At 38.6% G+C, this 20,716-nt stretch overlaps 1 protein-coding gene across 8 annotated transcripts; it reads right to left on the bottom strand.

Annotated features, from left to right (window-relative positions):
- Positions 1-610: 610 nt before the first annotated feature.
- On the bottom strand, positions 611-10,331 carry atf7ip2 (activating transcription factor 7 interacting protein 2). Of its 8 annotated transcripts, none has more exons than XM_044332217.1 (18): positions 10,209-10,325; positions 8,965-9,337; positions 7,525-7,609; positions 7,228-7,359; positions 5,915-5,983; positions 5,756-5,793; positions 5,590-5,630; positions 5,442-5,494; positions 4,616-4,661; positions 3,986-4,062; positions 3,710-3,871; positions 3,261-3,329; positions 3,103-3,140; positions 2,939-2,979; positions 2,785-2,837; positions 2,416-2,535; positions 2,121-2,314; positions 611-1,205 (listed from the first exon to the last, which is right to left on the bottom strand). In XM_044332217.1, exons 2-18 carry the CDS (start codon positions 9,198-9,200, stop codon positions 995-997), a joined length of 1,665 nt encoding a protein of 554 aa, XP_044188152.1. In that variant the 5' UTR covers positions 9,201-9,337; positions 10,209-10,325; the 3' UTR covers positions 611-994. The 8 variants fall into 8 exon arrangements, with proteins under 8 accessions (XP_044188152.1, XP_044188150.1, XP_044188151.1 ...); XM_044332215.1 differs by having other exon boundaries at positions 5,442-5,497; positions 10,209-10,324; XM_044332216.1 differs by having other exon boundaries at positions 5,442-5,497; positions 10,216-10,302.
- Positions 10,332-20,716: the final 10,385 nt, after the last annotated feature.

The raw sequence follows: 20,716 nt of genomic DNA, 5'->3' as shown, positions 1-20,716 counted from the left end.
AGTGATAGCTGGAAAAAAAAAAAAACACCTGATAACTGCTCATAGTTTTGTCATTTGATTTCAGATCTTTAGCAGCATCTGGCTCACATATTTAACAAATACACAATTTAGACCCGTTAAATACTGAAAGAACACAACCGACATAAAGGAGGAATAAAAACAGCTGTAGCCTGCAGAATATGTTTAAATAAAATATTGCTTATTTAGTTTGAGAAAGTCTGACATCCTTTTCAGGCTCAGGATATTATAGGAGACACACAGATGTGTGACGTCATACTATCCTGAAGGAGCTGAGACATACTTGAAACTGAAAAGAAGAAAGGAGAAGCCTTTTGGCTTATGAAGAACAATAATAAAGTTACAAGAGTGCTTTTATGATTCATGATTCAGTCATTTTTATTTTATGAATAAATATGAAAAACTGCTGTTGGTGCCGTCCTTCCTGTTCCACAAGTAGTTTTCCTGATCTGCTGTAATACAACAACAGCCCGACCAGCTGACCAATCAATAACCAATCAACAACAAAAAAAACATACACAGCATACAAATTCATCCAAGAGCCGCACTATTCCAAGATTTTCAAGGGCACGACAAATGGAGAGTCTGAATGTAAGATTTTAATATCAAATTTATTAGATCATTAAAAAATAACATACATATTACATACAACTTTTGTCAACTCTTTTTTACAAAGTGAAATAACAACTCACATTGACCTGCTTATTTATGGGTTTACTAACTACAGTTGACTGTCGACTGATGAAACCTATGTGTGTGATGTGTGTGTCCTGTCTAGACACAGAATAAACACATAATATAAATACTTAACATGCTCTTCTGCCTAAGTGGCAGATTAACAAACACAGAGAAAAACAGAACAAAATGCCTCAAACATGGCTGCTTCCATTGGAATATACAAAGCACTTGAAAACAGTGCATCGTGAGGCAGTAGCTGTACATATCTGCTCGCTCCCTTGACCCCATATCCTCCCAGCTAATCAGGTATGACTGCAGTTACAACTTTACTGTAGGGTCCATACCGGCCAAACTTGTCTTTGCCCACGACAGCAACACACATCTTGTGCCCAGGCTGGTACTTGCTGATCAACACACACATGGGCAGAGGGATGGCCCTCACCTCACCAAGGGTTTTCCAATCCGGGAAGACGCCGCAACCCTTGACCTTTTCTATGGTTATGAAGATGCTGCAGCAGGAAGAGAGAACAAAAGAAAGCATAAGAAGTGAGCAACAAGAGAAAAAAAGGAAAGCTGTATTGAAGGCCACTAATTGGCTGATCTCTGCTTCCATCTGCTGGTCATATGTTGACATAAGCAGTATAGGGTAATATTCTTCAGATAGATGTGTGAAAAGTCCTGAAATCAGCCTGAAACCTCTGTTAAAAGAAACATCTGTCTACTCAACACACTATAACCATGTTTCCATTCATCTATTTTTACACACATTTTGAAGTATCACATTAGAAAACCTTAATGGAAACGCCAAAATTAAAAAAAAAAAAAAAAAAAACTTCCTCAATTTCACAAAAAAATTTTTACGCTCGCTTGAGGTGGATTTTGGAAATGTTGAAACAGAGTTTATGTGCAAAATGGGTAATGAAAACGCATTTGTCAAATAAATAATGACATAGCCAATGTTTAACTCAGATGACTGATCAGCTGATCCTGCTCAGGACGTCTTCCCGGATATTTACATCATATCATATATATACTATATATACATTCATTACATTTCTTTGTCTTTGTCTCAGGATAGTATGAAGCATAGCCAAGCTGACATGAGAGAACAATTACAACTTGCCCAATTGAAACTAATTCCTGAAGACCTCTCTCCATTTTTCTCTTGTCAAGGCAAAGTAACTATTTGTTTTGTTTCCGGTTATCAACCTCTACTTCTACTCTGTTTACTGGTGGATTATTTAAGTCTGTACCAACATCTTCTGACAAAGGTATGCCTTGCATTGATTATTCACTTCAAACCAGTTGATGGAAACACACCTAATTCGCATTTTCCTTTTTGCAACATTTCAAAAGTTTGCTTAAAATTCTCTTGCTAATCTAATGGAAACACAGCTTATCTCTTGGCCTCTGCTGCTTATCACCTGTAACTATCCATGGGCGGATCTGAGGGGTCTTCCTCTTCTACGTTCCAGAGCACAGAAAGGCCAGCAGGTTGCCTGATGAGAGCCAGGTGTACTTTTAGCCTCTGGGGTATGTTGTATGAGGCAGCCTCTATGCTCATGATGGAGGGGAAAGTGGTGGTGGGGAGAGGAGGATAGGAGAGCTCCTCCTGTTCCTAAGGGTAGAAAAAAAAAAGTGGAGGGAGTGGAAGTAATGAGTGCAGTGACATGATAAATATTACTGTGGGTTTGTTAGTTAGTGTGTGTAGGCTATTACCTGCTCTGAGTCTATGTATTTGGAACAGTTACCATCACCAGGAGAGAGGCATTCCTGTTTCACGCCCTCAGACTTTGGCTCCTTTAACTGCTTGGACTTCACATCCTTGTTTTCATTTTCCTGTTTTCATTACACAACATAAGTATGGAAATGAGTAATATCTTGTCATTAGCCGCACACAATACATTTATGAATGCCATGTTCTGAAACTAGTGTATCAAATATTGAAGCATTCTACCTTAGACTCAGGAGAGCCATGAGGAGTAAGAAGCTGATTGTTGAATATTATTCAAAATTTAAACCTGATTTAAAACTACATCTCAAAGATGATAAGAAAACACAATGAATAACTGAATATATTATATATACCATCAAATGTAAGTCATCTCTGCTCATGTCCATGCAGTCTGTGCTGTTTTTGTCTAATAAAAAAAACAAAAAAAAACAGCAGAGAATAAATACTCAGATAACCAACGAATGCAAATATTCATTAATGCACATAATACACTTGCTGGGCTCTTACTCTGCGACACGGTTTCCATGCTTTCATCCTCAGAATGTGTCCTGCAGAGTTGGACATCAAATCAAATCATTTCACAACTTATTATATCCAAATAAATGCAGAGCTCAAGTTCATAGCAAAAGCATTTATAACTTTCATTAATAACCAAACCCAATTCCACGTACCTACTGATGTCAACCTTAACATGAGATGCCAGTGGACTCTGAAAGTCAAACATTTGTGAGTTTGTATATAGATTTGTTCAGATTAATCACATGTGACATTATCATATTCATGTGAGTGAATGGCTGTGTGTGTTTGTGTGTGTGTGTCAGCATCAAACCTTTTTCTGTGTCTTTGTCATGTTGGCAAGAGCGACCTCTGCTCTCTTAGTCACTGTCTTAACATGGGCCTGAGGAAGAGAGGGACATCTTGTAAAGATTTATTGTGTTTACGGTATTTGTCATGAACAATTCTGGTGGATTTAACCTAATGGGGAAAAGTGAGGTAGATGGGAAGAGGAATGGATGCTTAAAAGATTTGCCAGCAGCTGTCACATTTAGTAAGGGCAAAGGTAGACAAGAAAAAGGTAAAGAAGCAAAGAGAAGAGACTGGTTTTAAAACAGACACGCAAAAGACAGAAATGAAGAAAGAAAAGAAAAAAGAAGGAAGGGAACAAAAATATAGAGGAAGAACTCATGCTTAGAGGTAGAAAAGAGTAGGGAGTGGAGGTAATGTGAGTACAGTGACATGATAAATATTACTGTGGGTTGTTTAGTTACTGTGTATTACCTGCTCTGAGCCTGCACGCTTGGGACTGTTACTATCATCATGAGAGAAGCATTCCTGTTTCACGACCACTGATTTTAGCTCCTTCGGCTGTTTGAGCTTCTTATCCCCATATTCATTTTCCTGATAATCATCTGGTTCCATCTTTATGAGCCTGAGACGTCCCTGATTTACACAATGCAAGTATGGAAGTGAGAAATATCTTGTCATTAGTTGAACATAATATATTTATGCATGCCTTGTTTTGAAACTAGTATATCAAATAATGAAGCATCCTACCTTCGACTCAGGAGAGCCATGAGGAGTACGCGGAAGTGGCAGATCCTCACTTAAATCTGCTATGGCTGCCGTCAAAGCTTAACATGGATTATGTACAATCCCGAGTAACAGAAAAAAGGGACAGGAAGGAGTAGGAATAAAAAAATGTGGTTATGTATTCATGTACTGACTCTTCATATTATTGAATTTGGACCATTATAACAGCTTATCATGTCCACTTTCTCCCATGTAACAATACATCTTACCAAACACTAAAAGAGGCAGATACTTAAAGGTAGAGTCAGTCGTTCTGGAGAAAGAGTGTTCATATCTGAACTTAACACCCAAACAAATACACTCCTCCCTTCATGCTCTTTCAGAAGCTCCACCCCAAATTTATGGGCACGCACTGCCAAGGCAACAACCGAAAAAGAAATATGCCATTCACAGAGCTAGGGCTGTGTATGAACACCAAATTTTTTTTCAGCACACACACACAATGGCCAGCGTGTGGACTGTGAGGAGATATTTGCTAAATTTGAACAATAAGTGTATTGAACAATCTTTCTCCAGAATCACTGACTCTACCTTTAACATAGTTTACACCGCAGCTAATTCAAACATTTGCTTGTATATAAGAAACAGCCTTACCATCTTTATCTGCACGCATCTTCTTTAGTGCCTTTTTGGTACTTTCCTAGACAGAGAAATAACCAATCAAACTCAATTTTTCACTGTTTTTAGTGTTTACTGTTACTCAAGATGCAGACCTCAAGAGGTACTAGTTTTTGTATAGTGATACAACAGTATTTAGGGATTTCCAAATTTCTTATTATCTGTTGTTGGGTATGGTCAGAAGCATACTCTGTGATACCTGTAACCACACACAGCAGTTATGTCACTGTGTACTGACAACTGTGTACAGGTGTGGGGTTATACATACAATGGAAGTGAATTTGTCTCCATGGGCTTTAATCTGTTGTAATATATAATAACTAATTGACTGTACATGTTAACTCAATGAGCTGCTCTGTGTGCAATCTTCAGCATTTTGAAATTTGAAAACGCATGTTACAGCAATTACACTAATTTGATTTTTAGAATTGAACTGCCAAAAAGGGTACCTACCCCACTGGATGGTTTGTTTAACTGACTTACTGACATAATGTGCTGACAAGTTTGATGTTAATCCTTTCCTCAGCGTACAAGGAAAAGCATCAACTTTTCTATACAATTAATGTCCAAACAAACTAAATTAACACTGAGCTGTAGGAGAATTGTTTTTTGCTGAGTAAGCAAGGATAAAATGATTAAGATTTTGATATGAAGAATTTTTATGTGTATTTTTATTATTCCAAATCCCTACATACCATTAAAGCTGATGGTGAATACTATTTAAAATAAAAAGTGATTAAAAACTACATCTCATAAAGTGATTAGAAAACACACTATGAATAACTTGATATATTATATATACCATCGTCTGCAAGATGTCTCGGCTCATGTCCATGCAATCTGTGCTCTTTTTGTCTACTGGGAAAAAAAAAACATAGCAGAGTATAAATACTCAGATAACCAGCTAATGCAAATATTCATTAATGCACATGTACTTGCTGGGCTCTTACTCTGCAACACAGTTTCCATGCTTTCATCCTCAGAGTGTGTCCTGCAGAGTTGGATATCAAATCAAATTCACAACTTGTATCCAAATAAATGCAAAGCACAAATTCACATCAAGGGCCTTTATAATTTTCACTAATAACTAATATTACCAAACCTGATTCCACGTACCTGACTTTGTCCACCTTAACATGACATGCCAGTGGATTCTGAAAGTCAAACATTCGTAACAGTTTGTACATAGACTTGTTCAGACTAATCACGTGACAATCATATCGTGAGTGAATGGCTGTTTGTGTGTGTGTGTGTGTGTGTGTGTGAGCATCAAACCTTTTTCTGTGTTTTTGTCATGTTGGCAAGAGCGGCCTCTGCTCTCTTAGTCACCGTATTAACACGGGCCTGAGGAAGAGAGGGACATCTTGTAGAGATTTATTGGGTTTATGGTAGGGCTGGGTTTAAATTAAAAAAAAAGTTTTTACGATCAAATCGATTTTCATTTGAATGATCTGATATCGATTCATAAAATCTTGAGATCGATCATTTAATATATGCCTTTTACCGTGGATGCGTGAAGCTTTAACCTTTTAGTCTCCCATCATGTTTTTTGATTAAACTGAGTTTCTCGCATGGCAAGCCTTTGGTTCTTCACGCAACGAGATCTGGCCACGTGTGAGACTAGTGAACGTCAGTTGAATCAAACAACATGATGGGAGCTGTTCCACTGAGGGCAACGCCAAGCCTAAAGGCAGATGTCTGGTTGCATTTCGGATTGAAGACAGAGAAGAGCTGGACAAAACCAAAGCCATATGTATGTATGCTGTTTAGATTTTGTCATGTCCTTTCACTACATTCACCCTGTTGAGATGTACACATTGCAGTAGTTGACTTATCACCTGCAACTGTATGGATACATATACTGATATAATCCTAAAAACACACTTGTGTCAACATAATGCATACCATCTCCGCACCACACCCTCTGCACTGAAGAAAGCACTTGTACTATTTTTTATCTGGTCACTCAATACTCACTGACTATAGAGTTACACTATATTGTGTTGATGCTGTAGTGTGTTGGTCACATTAATGTAACTGCATTGGGGCAATTATTAATGTGAACATTAATATTTTCAATAATGCACCAGGTTAGAGGGTTCCTTGTACAATTTATAGCATTCATTCTCTGAGAATCTCCTTTATATCCAAGCAAAATAACTGAAATATCCCTAGTTGAATCTATATGGAATCAAATTGAATTTGGACCTTGTGAATTGGAATCAAATCAATTCGGGAAATCAGTGGTGATACCAGACATGAAACAGGCAGAAAGGAAGACAGAAAGAAAAAAGAAAGATGGTAACAAAAGGATAGAACCAAGAAAAACTGTGAACATGTCAGATGAGTAGATACAAGAATATTTTATTTCATTTTATATGAGTCTAAGAAAGGAAATTTGCTAACAAGAAAATAGGAATCTGAAGGGAAGTTGTGTGCGTGGTCACCCCCCATACATTCCATAGTCCCAAACTGCCGTGCTGGTGTTGAGCTCATATAGTAAAGTCACATTACCAAAAGTACGTACAGTAGGCTGATATCAACGGCATACATGCAAGTTAAAAAAGTGCACCACTACTTCCACTGACCTCCAGTTTTTGGATGGTGCTTTCATGGTTGACTTCACAATTCAGCCGTTGAATAGCTTCTGCTAAACTCTGCAGCTTTGTTTCATTCTTTTTCACTGCGCTGCGAACCTCCTGCTCGATCAGAGTCTGCACCTGTAGACATACACACATATGCACATGGCAGAGCTGCATTCAGTAACTGCAGATGTTAATTATATTACAGTATATATTCATGTATGCATGTAACCATGTTTGAAGTCAAATATGCAAAGAATAAGTATACGGTGCATTTGCACAGTCTCTGATGTTGTCTCTTACTTCAGATTGGGAGAATTTAATCTTTTTATCACTGGCTCCAGAGGACGCTGGAGGACTGGAGGAATTGGAGGACAACCTCTTCATTCTTCAAACACACAAAATACACAAACACACATACACACACACAAATAATGTCAACATTCACCAAGCTTTCAATAATGTTTGTTATTCTACATTGAGGAGTTTACAAAAATCACCTCATTTGGACTTTGCTATTCTGACTGTAATTTGTGAAAATATGTCAAATTGAGAAAAGGAGAATGCTACATCTTGCATAAATACAAAGCAATAATTCATATTTGAATTAGAACAGAAGAATATGTGGTGACTGGGGTATAAAAATCCAAGCAGTGTACACAATAAAACAGTAAACACAACACATGTATAAGTCCAGTAGTGTCATACTGGGCACAAATTGTGCAATGGCTTTCACTGCTTGCAATGTGGCTGCAGGGAGTGTACCATCAGCATTAGTCCAGTTTTAGCCAAAAACACAACATTTGTGCATGGTAATAAGTGAACACCTGTATAACTTTGTGTGACCTGCTGTCAAGAGAAACAGCAACATGTCATGTGATAGTAAGTGTAGCCACTCTAGTATAGCATGTGAGTGTAAACAGATACCTGCCAGAAAAAGCAAAACACGAGAAAGCAAAATGTGCAAGCACTGAAAGTCAAGAAGAAAAGTGTGCTGGAGCAACAAACATTAGAGGCAATCAAATGGGAAACTTCCTTACAGTCAGCAGCAAAGCAAAGATGGCGACAGAGTAAATTTTGAACTTTAACATGCTGGATAGCCAACCCATTTCTACCCTTAAATAAGCATCCTCAGCCTCGCTTTATACTCCCTAACCAGCATCATCGTCTCTGAAACTGCTGTACCATATCTCTGCAAGCAAGTGGAGTAAGTTATTTTCAAAATACAGCTCAAATAAGATGCTCAAATGTGTATCCCATAGATTCTTTTTGTATTTTGTAATGTTAAAAGTACCAGTATATGCTAAACAGTTGGCTTACACAGAGGAGCATTTATTGTTGCAGCAATAAAGAAGAATATTTTTTTCAGGTTCAATGAGACTGTTATTCAATTTTCAACTTTCAAATTGTATAGAATGGTCCAACTCCCTCTACTGGGCTGAGAAAAGTGTAGCCAGTCACTCAATCCTCCAAAACAATTTGTGTTGCCGAGCACTTTTTCCCCTGCCAAAGAGCTTCACTTGGATGACATAACACAGAGATTTACCCGGAACAATTTACTTGACTCATCGAGCTAATAACAAAATTAGCAGCAGAGGATGCTGAAGCAATACGAACAACAACTGTATGTATGTAGATATATTATCAGTCAAACTGCAAGCCATTTTTAAAACATTAAACTGGCCATCTACAAACATTTATGGAGCTGTTTTGCAATCATTAAGATGTTAGAGGTTAACTCACACATCCAGAAGAGACAGGGCCACTTCTGAGTCAGATTTCAATCCCTGTTCTGCTTTCAGCTCACGCCACTTTTCAATTGCCACTCCAATGTTCACTCGAGCTCTCTGCTTTGGTCTGTTTGTTAGCTTCTGAGACAAACCTTTGCATTTCTTGGGTTTGGTGTAATGGTTTACTCCCTCTCGAGCTGGTCTTTTGAAGCATTTCAAACCTTGACTTTGATTTTGAGCCTCTGCCATTTTTCACTAAACCTCTAGTGCACTGTCAAGAAAGACGCTGCATGCAGTTGGCTTGGGGATCATCAGAGAATGTACAAGGTGAGGCAAGTGGGTTGACGTTGTCATCAATCCAGCAAAGACAGATAGAAAGCTGAAACCTGGCAATAACAACAGCCACTGTTAATTTTGTTTTACATCACACAATGTTGCAATATATTTTATGCTATCAGTGTAACAGAGGAGTTAAAGATAACCTTTAAATTCACTGTACAAGATGTATTCACTCAATTAGGGTTTGTTTTTTGTTTGTTTGGTATTGTTTTACAGGATTTAAGACAACTGAATCACTGTGTAACAAACAGCTTTAAGTTTTATTCATTTGAACACACGCAACATGTTGATCATGTAACATCTGCCATAAAGTGCAAAAGCCCAGAATTAAATGTCTCAAGTAGAGAAACCTCTACTGCCGTATATGAAACAGCACAAATAGGTACAAGTTAGTTAAGGAGCAACTTTCAATGCAAGCTCAACATTTCTGTATTTATCAAGTGGTTACAACTACACTATGGATAAAGCTCTCCATACAGTAATATAATTCCCAATAATTAGTTAAATTTTGCAACTTCCTACTTTCTTCATATACCTATATGAAAATACAAGGATGATAGTAAAACCCTTGCATAAGTTTGTTTGCTACATATCCCCAGAAAGAGTTACCCTATTGACTGTTGTATTTTACAAGCTGATGTTATTATCATACGTTGGCTTGTGAATTGGACAGCAACAATTAAGAGCATCAGTTGCTCAGTCAGTTTGCAAGCCAGCCTGTAAACAAGCTCACTGCTAAGAGAGCTAACCTTCAGCTAAGCTAAAACTTTTAGCAAAACATTCCTTTATCTAACAAAGAGCTAACTAACAAGCTAGTTACAGCCGATGGACAAGACAGGAAGCTATAAAACAACGCCTACGTTCAAAAGATTTATGTAAAATTACATGAAAGTGTAGGCTAATTCATATAACCGTTACCTCGTACAATTGTACTTGTGTTGTTAGCATGGACCTTGTGTTGCTGGCATAGACTAACATGTACATCCGTGGAAATAGTTTGCAAATGGATTTCCTGCCTTGGGATAGCGACGGAATGATAGCGACGAAAGTCCCGCCCTACTCTGCCTCTGAAAATTAGTTTAGAGGTGCATTACCGCCACCAACTGGATTGGAGTGTGGGAAGATATTATGAAAGGAAAAAAACTCAAGATTCTTTTAGCTAAATCAGTTTCTTTTAAAAACTTAATAATGTCACAGTATATCTTGCCTGCTGCTTTTCACAAGAGACCTGACAATGCCAAGTCATGGTGTTTTGCCTTCCTTAGTGACTGAAGGTGATTTCTCTTCATGTTGTAATTTCTACAATGAAGTAGTACATGTTCAACTGCTTCTGGTTGGCTAAAGTGTGTGCCTTTTCCAGTCTCGCCTATTTTATATTATGTATGGTTGAGACCTGTGTGACCTATTCTCAGATGAGTGATGAGATTTTCTTCCCTTTGTTTCCAGCCCACCATCCTCAGAGCACCAAAATGTCTTTGTATATTATATTCCAGTCTTCCAGTTTCATTATCATCCCAATACTCCTGCCATACTGATTCTGTATATGTCCTACTGAATGTCTTAGTTATTTATTTCCTTAAGGAAAAAAAAATTCCTTAAGGAAATAAATAACATTGACAGCTTTTCAGCACAAACAAATGTAAGATCTGGCATAGTGTCATAGTTTTATGCCATCTTGAGAAACAAATTACTTGTGCTTTTGCTACAGATAGTTTGAATCCCCATTTGCGTGCCCATTTTTCCACTTCAAGTATTGCAGCTTGCATTTTCTTATTGACATTAGATACATTGCGGCCTCTTATCCACAGAACCCTGTCATCCACGTACAAAGATTTTCCTACACTTTGTTCAACCTGAGAGAAGATGTCATTGAATATCATGTTGAATAATAAAAGACTAGATACACTACTTTACACTACTAATCATATGTTTTACTGCCAATTACCAATGACTTCAACTTAATAAGTAGCCATTCTTTCCAGAGCATGTTATCAGTTATCACTATTTCCTTGTTGGTCTGTCCTTTTTGTCATTCTAAGCACAATACAGAATCCATTGTATTCTGACCCCTACATAACCTTCTTTGATAGGGATACAAAAGAGCTTTATCTTCTAGGAAATATGTTAATCTCTCTGTGATCATTTGTTCCATGATTTTACATAATTTGAAAGTTAAGGCAATAGGTCTGGAGCAGAAGGATCTGAGGGGTCTTTCCTGGTTTTAAGAACTGGCACTATTATTGCTTGTTTCCATACTGAAGGAAGTTGGCCACTACCCCAAACTCTGTTAAACAATCTTAACACTACACCCAGTGTATTATTTGTCATGTGTATCAACATTTTGTAACGTCACCGTCTTTCCCAGGAGTGGTCTGACAGTTGTTATTCCACCAGGGTTCTTGGAACATCTAGCTCCTGTACTCTTAGGGATTGTTTCTTCTTCGGACTGAATTATTTCATTAACTAGTTCACTGTTCACTGGTTCTCCTCTTTCATACACTTACCTTACACTTACCTCTTTCTTTCATACACCTGTTTGCGCTGATCTCTTGGAAGGCAGCCCAATAAGCATTTCCCAATTTCCATCTAGGAATTTTCTTTCCCTTATCATGATACATCTTTGTGCCAACTTTAGTCACTACAAGGTAATGAACGTTACCTAATGTAGTATGATTTATCACACTCATGTCAAGGTACCTCTCAGTTGATTTGACGATTATTGTGATCCTTTCATTTCAACTTTTCGTCTGTGCCGAACAGTTGACTATCTCTGCCATAAAGAGTACAAAATCATTCTTATTCACTATAAGAGTCTCTTCCTTCACATCTTCCTATATCTTTGTCTCCACTACATCTACCACACCTTTGCTTTCCCTTGCACACCGCTGCCACAAGTCCATATCGCTGACACTTGAAACATCTGAGTGGTGAGGGAACATACAGCCTCACATATATCCAATGAAGATCTTTTCCAGGAGTCTTTCTTCATCAAAGGTAATGTTTGACCTCACTTACATCTACATTTGTTACATTTACTTTCACATAATCTGCTGATATGTTTACCAGAATCCCTGTGACAACTCCCTTGAAAAATTTACTGTCACTAGTCAGAGAACATTGCACTTTCCTGCCATTTATTTTATTCATTCTCATTGCTCTCCGTTGTTGTCCTCCATCCTTACATATAATCAGTATTGATCCATTTTGCAATATTTTATCACTTCTTACCTCCCTGATTTCCTTACTTATGGATTTAGTTAGTTGTATTGGATTCCACTTGCTGAAAGAAGCCCCCTCTTGCACAAGTTTAACAATAACCTTGTAATCCTTTCTCCTTTTTTTTACTAAAGCTGCTCTCCCGTCACAATCACTATCGTCTGATTTATTCTTTTCCTTCTTTTTGTGTTCATTTTTCCTAACTACATCCCATTTTTTATAACTCATGCCACCTACTTCCATCTCTCCTAACTCACTTCCTGATCCATCACTCCCCTCTGCCATCTCCCATCTGACAGGCTGATCTAGGAGAAGCGAGAGGTGGATGGTTGGAGGTTTCGGAAGGTTACACTGGTTTTTGATTTGGTTTGACTTTATTTTCTGATTAATTAAATTACATTGGTTTTGGTTTTGCAGACATCAGGACTTGTTAGCAGTAGGATTGGGTATTAGGGGGGAACATTTTGTAGGAATATCAACGGCCTCTATAGGTCTGGAACAGTATTCTTACACTGTTCCTTACAAATTCTTACAGGATGGTAGAGAGGGAGACGGATGGTGATGGCAACAGCATGGAGTTAAGTGAGGAAGATGAGAGGAGGGAGAGTGAGTGGGAAAAGGTGGTGAGAGGGAGTAGAATTATGAAGGCAAATAGCCATAAAAGAAAGAAAAAGGATGGAGCTAGCTCAAGTGGAACAGAAAGTGAGGGGAGAGAGGGTGAGGAGAAGGACCCGAAGGCAGGATTGCTAAATGTAGTGGTGAGATTTGAGGGAGAAGAGGGAGTAAAGTTGATCCACCGAAGCTGACAAAAATCATTAGAGGACAGGTTGGAGAAGTGAAGCATGCAAGAGTTTTGGGGGAAGGAAACTTGCTTATAGGGTGCAACACTGAAGTGCAGATGGAGAAGGCAAAGAAAATGAGTAATGTTGGAAAAGTCAAAGTATTCAAGTAGTATGAGTGGGGGAGCAGAGGGTCAGTGGGTGTGAGGGGGATTACCTGTTACACTTAGTATGAAGAACTGGTGGAACATTCTAATATGTTTGTCAGGTGTGAGGTGCTATGCTGTCTTTGGTTATCCAATGTAGGATAAGTGCGTGGATTGGGAAGGACAGTCATGTGCTGCTTTCCAAAGTAGGTCCATACAAAATATTTTATAGGAGGATGCATTCTACACATGCACAGTAGATCGCCATCTACAGGAACACAGTGTTGTGACCACGCAGACTAGTGCAGACAGGTCCGCACGGGCACAACAAATTGCAGGTATGCACAGAGCCTACGCATACACCCACTGATGACGAAATTTATATCACACAGACCCTCGTGGACGTGGAAAGTATAATTGCTACATAACAGTTAATAACTGCCATGAACTGAAGTTAAGAGGTTAATAAAATTTCTCAAAAACACTCCCCACTCTAACAAACCTGATTCTAATTATTAACTCATTATCATGCCCTTGACAAGCTTCAGCTGCTTGATAACGAGTTAATGATTACAACCTGTGATACCACCAGTGATTCAAGTACGTGTGTGGCTACTAGAATCACTGGTGGTAGATTTAGAGCTACTTCAAGTTAAGGCAAGGAAGAAAAGTGTGGATTTAGTAAATGAGTTCTATAGTCATACAGAAAGTAAATACATATAGTATGTACAGGTTTTAACGGACGGATCAAAAGATCCAATAACAGATGACACTTGTTCTGCAGTTGCAGTTCCTAGACACAGAGCTGCAATATGCAAATGGACATAATACTTCTTAAGTGTATACAGTTGAGTTGTACACCATTTGGATGGCTTTAGAGTGGGTTGAATAAGCCAAACCTAACAGAGCTCTGATCTGTAGTGACTCAACATCTGTTCTGTACAGCCTAAAGCTAGGTACATCCAGTAATCACCAAGATCTATTATTTGGAATCATGAGTAATCAAACAAGGCACTGTGGTCACACTCATTTGGGTTCCTGTGCACATGGGCATTATGGGTAATGAGAGAATGGACAGACTAGCCAAACAAGCTGTTAAAGGAATGATAGAAACCGTAATGAAACTTTCAAAATCAGATGGAAAGGGTATTGCATGGAAGAAAATCAATAAAGAGTGGCAGCAGCACTGGGATTAGGAGATAAGAGGAAGACAACTACATGCAACACAAAATAGAGTGGGTATTGAAAGAAATAGGGGAGGAAATAGAAAAGAGGAGGTAGTGATGACCAGACTAAGAATAGGACACAATAACCTGAATGGGACTCTCCACATTACAGGGGAGCATCCAAATTGACTTTGTGAACATTGTCAGGTACTGGAAACAGTAGAACATGCACTTGCTAACTGCAGGAAACATACCTCAGAAAGAAAGGACATGATGGAGGGAATGACAGGATGAAGGCTAACAGGAGCAGATTTAAAGGGCATGATGGAGTATGATGGAAGTGGACAAGGCAGGAAGTGCGATTGCTGAAATACAAAGTGTTCTTTTCTATCCACCTTGCTCTTGATCTCACAAATGCACCCTGGGCTCTTTTGAGATACATATCATCTCATTTCGATTGCAATGTCATTAGCTTTTCTTTATCCTCACTGCTCAATTCTGCTTTACAGCAGCATCTGGGCCGTAAAGTATACTCCCACAGCCCCCGCAAGATAGGGGGGCCCCCGCCCCCGCATGTAAAACAACTATCTTTTTTTTCTTTTCTTTTTTTACCGCAACGTAGGGTTCAGGTCATGATATTGTCTGTATTTTGAACATAAAAATAAAACAAACATTTAAAATAAAATAAAAACTCTACTGGTCCATAGTTTTCTTTGTTTGATACGTCAGGGATTTTTGGTCTAATTAATACATTAGGTGGGAAATTCAAATCAATACAGCTCAGTGACAGCATCAGCACCACTGTCAGAGCCACTTAGAAAATGAAACAAAAATATCAAAGCGGTGCCCAAAAACGGCACTACAAAGAAAAATCTGCGGAATTTTCTGCCAAATTTAGGAAAATCACTGTTATATTTGGAACAGTAAATCCTGTCAAATGTGAAGAGGGATGCAGTATGTTAACAAGTGGGTTCCTGCACAGTGTTTAGCTACTATACAGTTATCGACATTTTGGCAAGATGAACAGTTATTAAACAGCCTTACTGTGTGAAGTTAGTTAGCCTTTATGTTATGCTGAGTTTTTTTTTCAGAATAATATAATGTTATAAGGCTTTCATAAAGCTAACCTACGGGGAATTTGTCTTTAGGCACAAAAACGGCTATAGCCCACATACAGAAAAAAATATAGCTACTGCCACACAAGTGTCATAAATACAGGATAGGCTATTTCATAAATAAAAACACAAGCTATATAAAAATATTAACGGAATGTTAAAAATTCAGCTTCAGCACCAGGACAGGGAGAGCGCAGGCCCACAGCTTCACCATCCAGTCAGGGGGAAGAGTCCTGTGCACCCCGCAGCTCCAGCAGGACAAGTGACTTTAAAATCTGTACAGCAATACAACATCATCTTTCCTTAGACCTTGGATTTAAGGAAGTAAGTTTGTGGAGGTCGGGATAGTGGATGGACATGTAGCACCTCCGATGTTTATGTATACACATGTATGCACAGTTGACGCAATTTTTATTGCTCTGTATTGAAATGTTTTGTTAGAAAAACTAAATTACTAAAAGGGAAAAGCTTGTTCTTTCCTCACAGTACAGTTCTGTAAGTAGTACTGAGTATTTCATTATTAAATCCTCCACTCTGCGACAATGTGTAATGGGGAGGAGTCAAATGCGCAGGACCATGGACAGGTCCTGTATCTTTACAGACACAGGGTCAGCACCCCGCCCTTAAAAAAAAATCTAAATATTTTTATTAAGGGCCCACTCAAGGATAGCCGCGGGGGCCCGCACAGTTACGTTACGGCGTAACGGTTACTTTTCTCCTTAATTTTTTCCTTAATGATTTCCTCACTGAAATTTATAGAAAATTCTCTAATTTTATATTTTACAAATTCCCATTTATTACAAAAATTGTCCATGGTCTGAGTCAAATTATTGCTTTTATCTTTGTGCAATATTCCTTATTTTTTATCAAGTTGGAGTTAAATTTCCAGTAGCCTTTGTTTTTCCTTTTTTTTAGCATAATTTAGTTTCATTTCACAGTGATCGGTAAATGGGCTTTAGAAATTGAAATGTCTGAGACATTTTCCATAACCGTATCAGCAGCAATCCAGTAATCAATTCTGGATTGGCAGGTACCATTAGGTTTATACCAGGAGTATTGTTGTTTTTTCTCTGGATTTAAACTTCTCATTATATCTATCAGGCAATTTCTACTAATGAATTCTCCAAGTGTGTGATTATAGTGACAACCATCGCCTGTCTTCCCACTCATCAGGTATCATTTTCCAGTCACCTCCCATGAAAATAAAATCTGTAAGGTAGAGTGTTTTGAGCTCTGATACAATGTTAATGATATCTTCAAGCATTTGTTTGTTTTGAGCATTAGTGACAGTGCTGCTTGAAAGTTTGTGAACCCTTTAGAATTTGCTCTATTTCTGCATAAATATGACCTGAAACTTGATCAGATTTCTATGCAAGCCCTAAAACTAGATAAAGAAACAAAAAACTTGAACTGTTCATTTATTTATTGAGGAAAATGATCCAATCTTACATATTTGTGCATGGAAAAAGTATGTGAACCTCTAGGATTATCAATTTATTTGAAGGGGAAATTAAAGTCGGGTGTTTCAGTCAATGGGGTGACAATCAAGTGTGAGTGTTGGAGGCCCTGCCTTATTTAAAGAAGAGATATCTGGGTCTTCACTATCAAAGTTTAAGCTTCACATGTTTATGGAAATGTGTCATGGCTCAAACTAAGGAGATCTCTGAGGACCTTAGAAGAGTTTGAAGAATGAGTTTCTTGTAATAAAAGTCATTGTGATTTTCACCCATTGCAAAATAAGAATAATGCTTTAAGACCCCTCAGATTTAACGAAGCAAATTGGAAATTGGAATTTGAACAAACAGAACTTAAAGTGCAAAACTTGTTTTACACTTCTTTTACATATACTGTATGTAGATCAAACCTTTCTCCTGTTTAGCCATTCTGTCATCCCTCTATGTAACCATGTGGTCCATGGTAGTAGGCTCATTCCCCAGCTCAACAAGCCTGTTCGATCAACGGCCACAGATTTTTCCTTGCTTCCCTATCCTCCAACGGCCTCTCGGCGAAATGGATACCTCTCTCCCAGCACACCGGGGAATCTTTGCTTCAACATCATATCTCCTCCTTGACAAGCCTGCAGACAAATAAGACAACTACATGTCTTGTTGTCTGTTCCTGTTGTCCTCCTTTCAGCCGACCCTGTGCACAATGTTGATGGCTTCTTCAAGCTGGCGTGCTTCCATGTTGGGGGCAATCTTGTTAAAGAATTGTATGTCTGCTCTCATGTTTTCCTCACTCTTCTCTGTCAAACCTTTAAGTTTCATACACCTACACATCTTGTATCTTTCCTGCTCCGATTCTCTCTTTCAGCTCCTTATTTTCTTTCCTCAGATGTTCGTTGTGTTTTTCCAGCTTGTTGATTGTTTTCTTGCAGTCCTTAACATCTTCTCTTCTTTTCCATGCTTTGAATTGCTTCCAGTATGTTTGAGACCCCTGCCTCCTTTGTTGCAACTGTGTAAGTAAAATTAACATGAAACATTATCATTTATTCACTGTGTTGATCCAACAAACCTTAGAAATTGCGTGGAGACAGCTGAGTTGCCACATAGAATATTTATAGCACACACATGTATGCAGGCATTTGAGGCATGGGGCCCCTGTAACTAATTCTGAGTTTCCAGCAGGCAGAAAAAGTCATTCTACCTCTGTGTCTAACTGAACTCTGACCCATTGCTAGAATTGGACCTTGTTTACTCTGTGTGATGTCCTTTTTGGGGTTAAGTGCTTATAGCCTTGCTTTGGTGCAAAGGTATTTAAGGATTGGCTGCGTCCTCACTTGAGAGAGAGACAGCGATCAGTATGTATGCTCGCTCTTCAAAAGGTAATACATTGTATTGTATTTTGATTATACTGCTTCAAATCTGCCAATGCTCTGTGTGTCTGTGTGTTTCTTGAGTGATAAAGGCAACTTTTCCACCACACAACTTTACTTTTCTTGCCAACTTGATTGGAAGTGTGGGAGTGTAATTTTTTCTTTTGTTAGCCATGCCAACTTCTGTGGCGTAGTGGCGTAGTCATCAGTCCACTCTGCATCATTTACCTTCTTTGTGCTCGTCGCAGCCTGGGTCTTTGTATTGTTTCCGTCATTAATTTCCAATCTGGCAGGTTTGATCACACTTTGGTTTTCCATTTTGAGTGATTGGAGTGTTCTTTAGTCAAGTGCAAAATCAAAGTTTGAGACAGGGTTGCTGCAGCCTCTGATGTGAGTTACTGCTCAACACACCATTTTGCTGGAAGTCCAGGAAACTAAAACTCATCCACCCAATTGCCTGTCCCAGTTCACTTCCACCCACCAGCACATACTACAATAATACTTTCAGTATGGTTCTATCAGAATAAAAGTGAAAGCTTCATAAATAATACATTAAAAATGAAAAAAATGACCCACACTAAAAAAATAAAACATTTTGCACTAAAATTGTACAACTTTTGTCACTTTTCCTGACCTTTACTTTGTCTTACAATACCATTTAATTTGTAGCCATGTAAATTTATATGAAATAAAATAAGACAGGCCCTCAATGGTGACAGACTTTTTAATTGTTAATGCTGTGTTGTCATGTTATATTCCTAATATGTCAGCACATCATTGGTTCCTTTCAAACCTTCAAAACACATCTGTCACATGAAAAAAATATAAACAAGACAAGTTCAGAGATCAAGGATAACATCATAGGTGACCTATAGGGTGGCATTAACAAGAAAAAAATCCTTGTTGTAAGTACTGTAGGGCCTCCACTCATGAACTCAGTTTCCCAAAATCCTCCACCATTAACACCTATACCTGAACTCTGCCCATGGACCCTCTGCCAACATTCATCATTGGTCATTGTGGCCTATGACCTACGACATCATCAACAACAACCCCAGCTCCCTTTTGTTCTCTCTCTTCTCTCTCACGCTCTTCTCCTCTGATGGCTCTCTGACCTCCATCGTGTAGTCTGCTCGGAGCAGACACGCTAAACTCTTTCTTTAAGGCAGCGATGAGAGAACCTGCCTAAGAGATTCCTGGTTAGCTAAGTACACACCACTAACTGGTAGTAAATAAGTTTATTTAGCCAGCAGCCACAACACAAAGTCTGCCAGCTAACTTTAACTTTTACAGGAACAAAAAAGCAAGTCAGCGCTGAACTGCTAACTCTGTAAGGAGAACAAAGGAGCGACCGGTTTCCTCCAACCTGCACCATCGAGACACTGCACAGCAAAGACTGCACTGCAAAGACGATCACAATACTTCCTAACCTGGCTCATCCACAACCGATGGAATCACCAGCTAACAAAGTAGCACAGCTAACAAAGCACACCAATGTTGGGTTCCAAATTGCATACCTCTACTTTTTACTTTTAGTACATACTGCAGCTGCCCTTACAAAGTACATACCGTTGCATGCAGTATGCATACAATTGTGAAATACTACTTAAGCTGTCTATGCGGCTTCTGTCATTGCATTGTCAATGCGCTGTCAGTGGTCTGTTCTCTCGGCGTTTGAGTCGATGAGATGTATCTTCCACTGCAAAGAGGATTGTGGGACAGGATAGCAACGAGAACATGCTGGCTTGCATACTGCAAAATGAGACCAGATGGAGTAGGATATTGTGGTACTTTTGGTATACTGCATCTGACATACTATGTATTGGGACATACTAAGTCTTTTTCTTGCATACTAAATAGTATGGTAGTATGGGTAGCAGAACACATCCCAAGGAACCCTCTCCCTTCATGGACTGGTAATGTTAACTGGGCATAGCATAGCGTAACAGTGTACATGGCTAAGCACACGAGTGCTTAACTTTTGTCAATGTACATGTATTGATTTAGTTTATCATTATTCACTGAGCTTTATTTTTGTGATGTTTTGTCATATTTAGGTTATTGGGTAGCCACACTGCTAAGTTGATGTTAGTCATGCTTCATGCTGGTACTCACAGAACTGTTACATGTAGTAACTATTATGTCTTGCAGGCAAAATAATCTAACCTGGCACCATTATCCTACAGATC

The sequence above is a fragment of the Thunnus albacares genome, chromosome 17 (genome assembly GCF_914725855.1).
Source record: "Thunnus albacares chromosome 17, fThuAlb1.1, whole genome shotgun sequence".
Lineage (NCBI taxonomy): Eukaryota > Metazoa > Chordata > Actinopteri > Scombriformes > Scombridae > Thunnus > Thunnus albacares.
This window is presented reverse-complemented; position numbering and strand designations above follow the sequence as displayed.

What these genes read in the sequence shown, in the direction of transcription:
- atf7ip2 (XM_044332215.1), bottom strand. Translation starts at nt 9,200, where the DNA reads ATGGCAGAGGCTCAAAATCAAAGTCAAGGTTTGAAATGCTTCAAAAGA. An exon ending in GCCCTGTCTCTTCTGGATGT is followed by an intron (nt 7,610 to 8,964) that starts GTGAGTTAACCT and finishes GTGTGTTTGAAG; the next exon opens with AATGAAGAGGTTGTCCTCCA. An exon ending in GTTAAGGTTGACATCAGTAG is followed by an intron (nt 2,980 to 3,102) that starts GTACGTGGAATT and finishes CCAACTCTGCAG; the next exon opens with GACACATTCTGAGGATGAAA.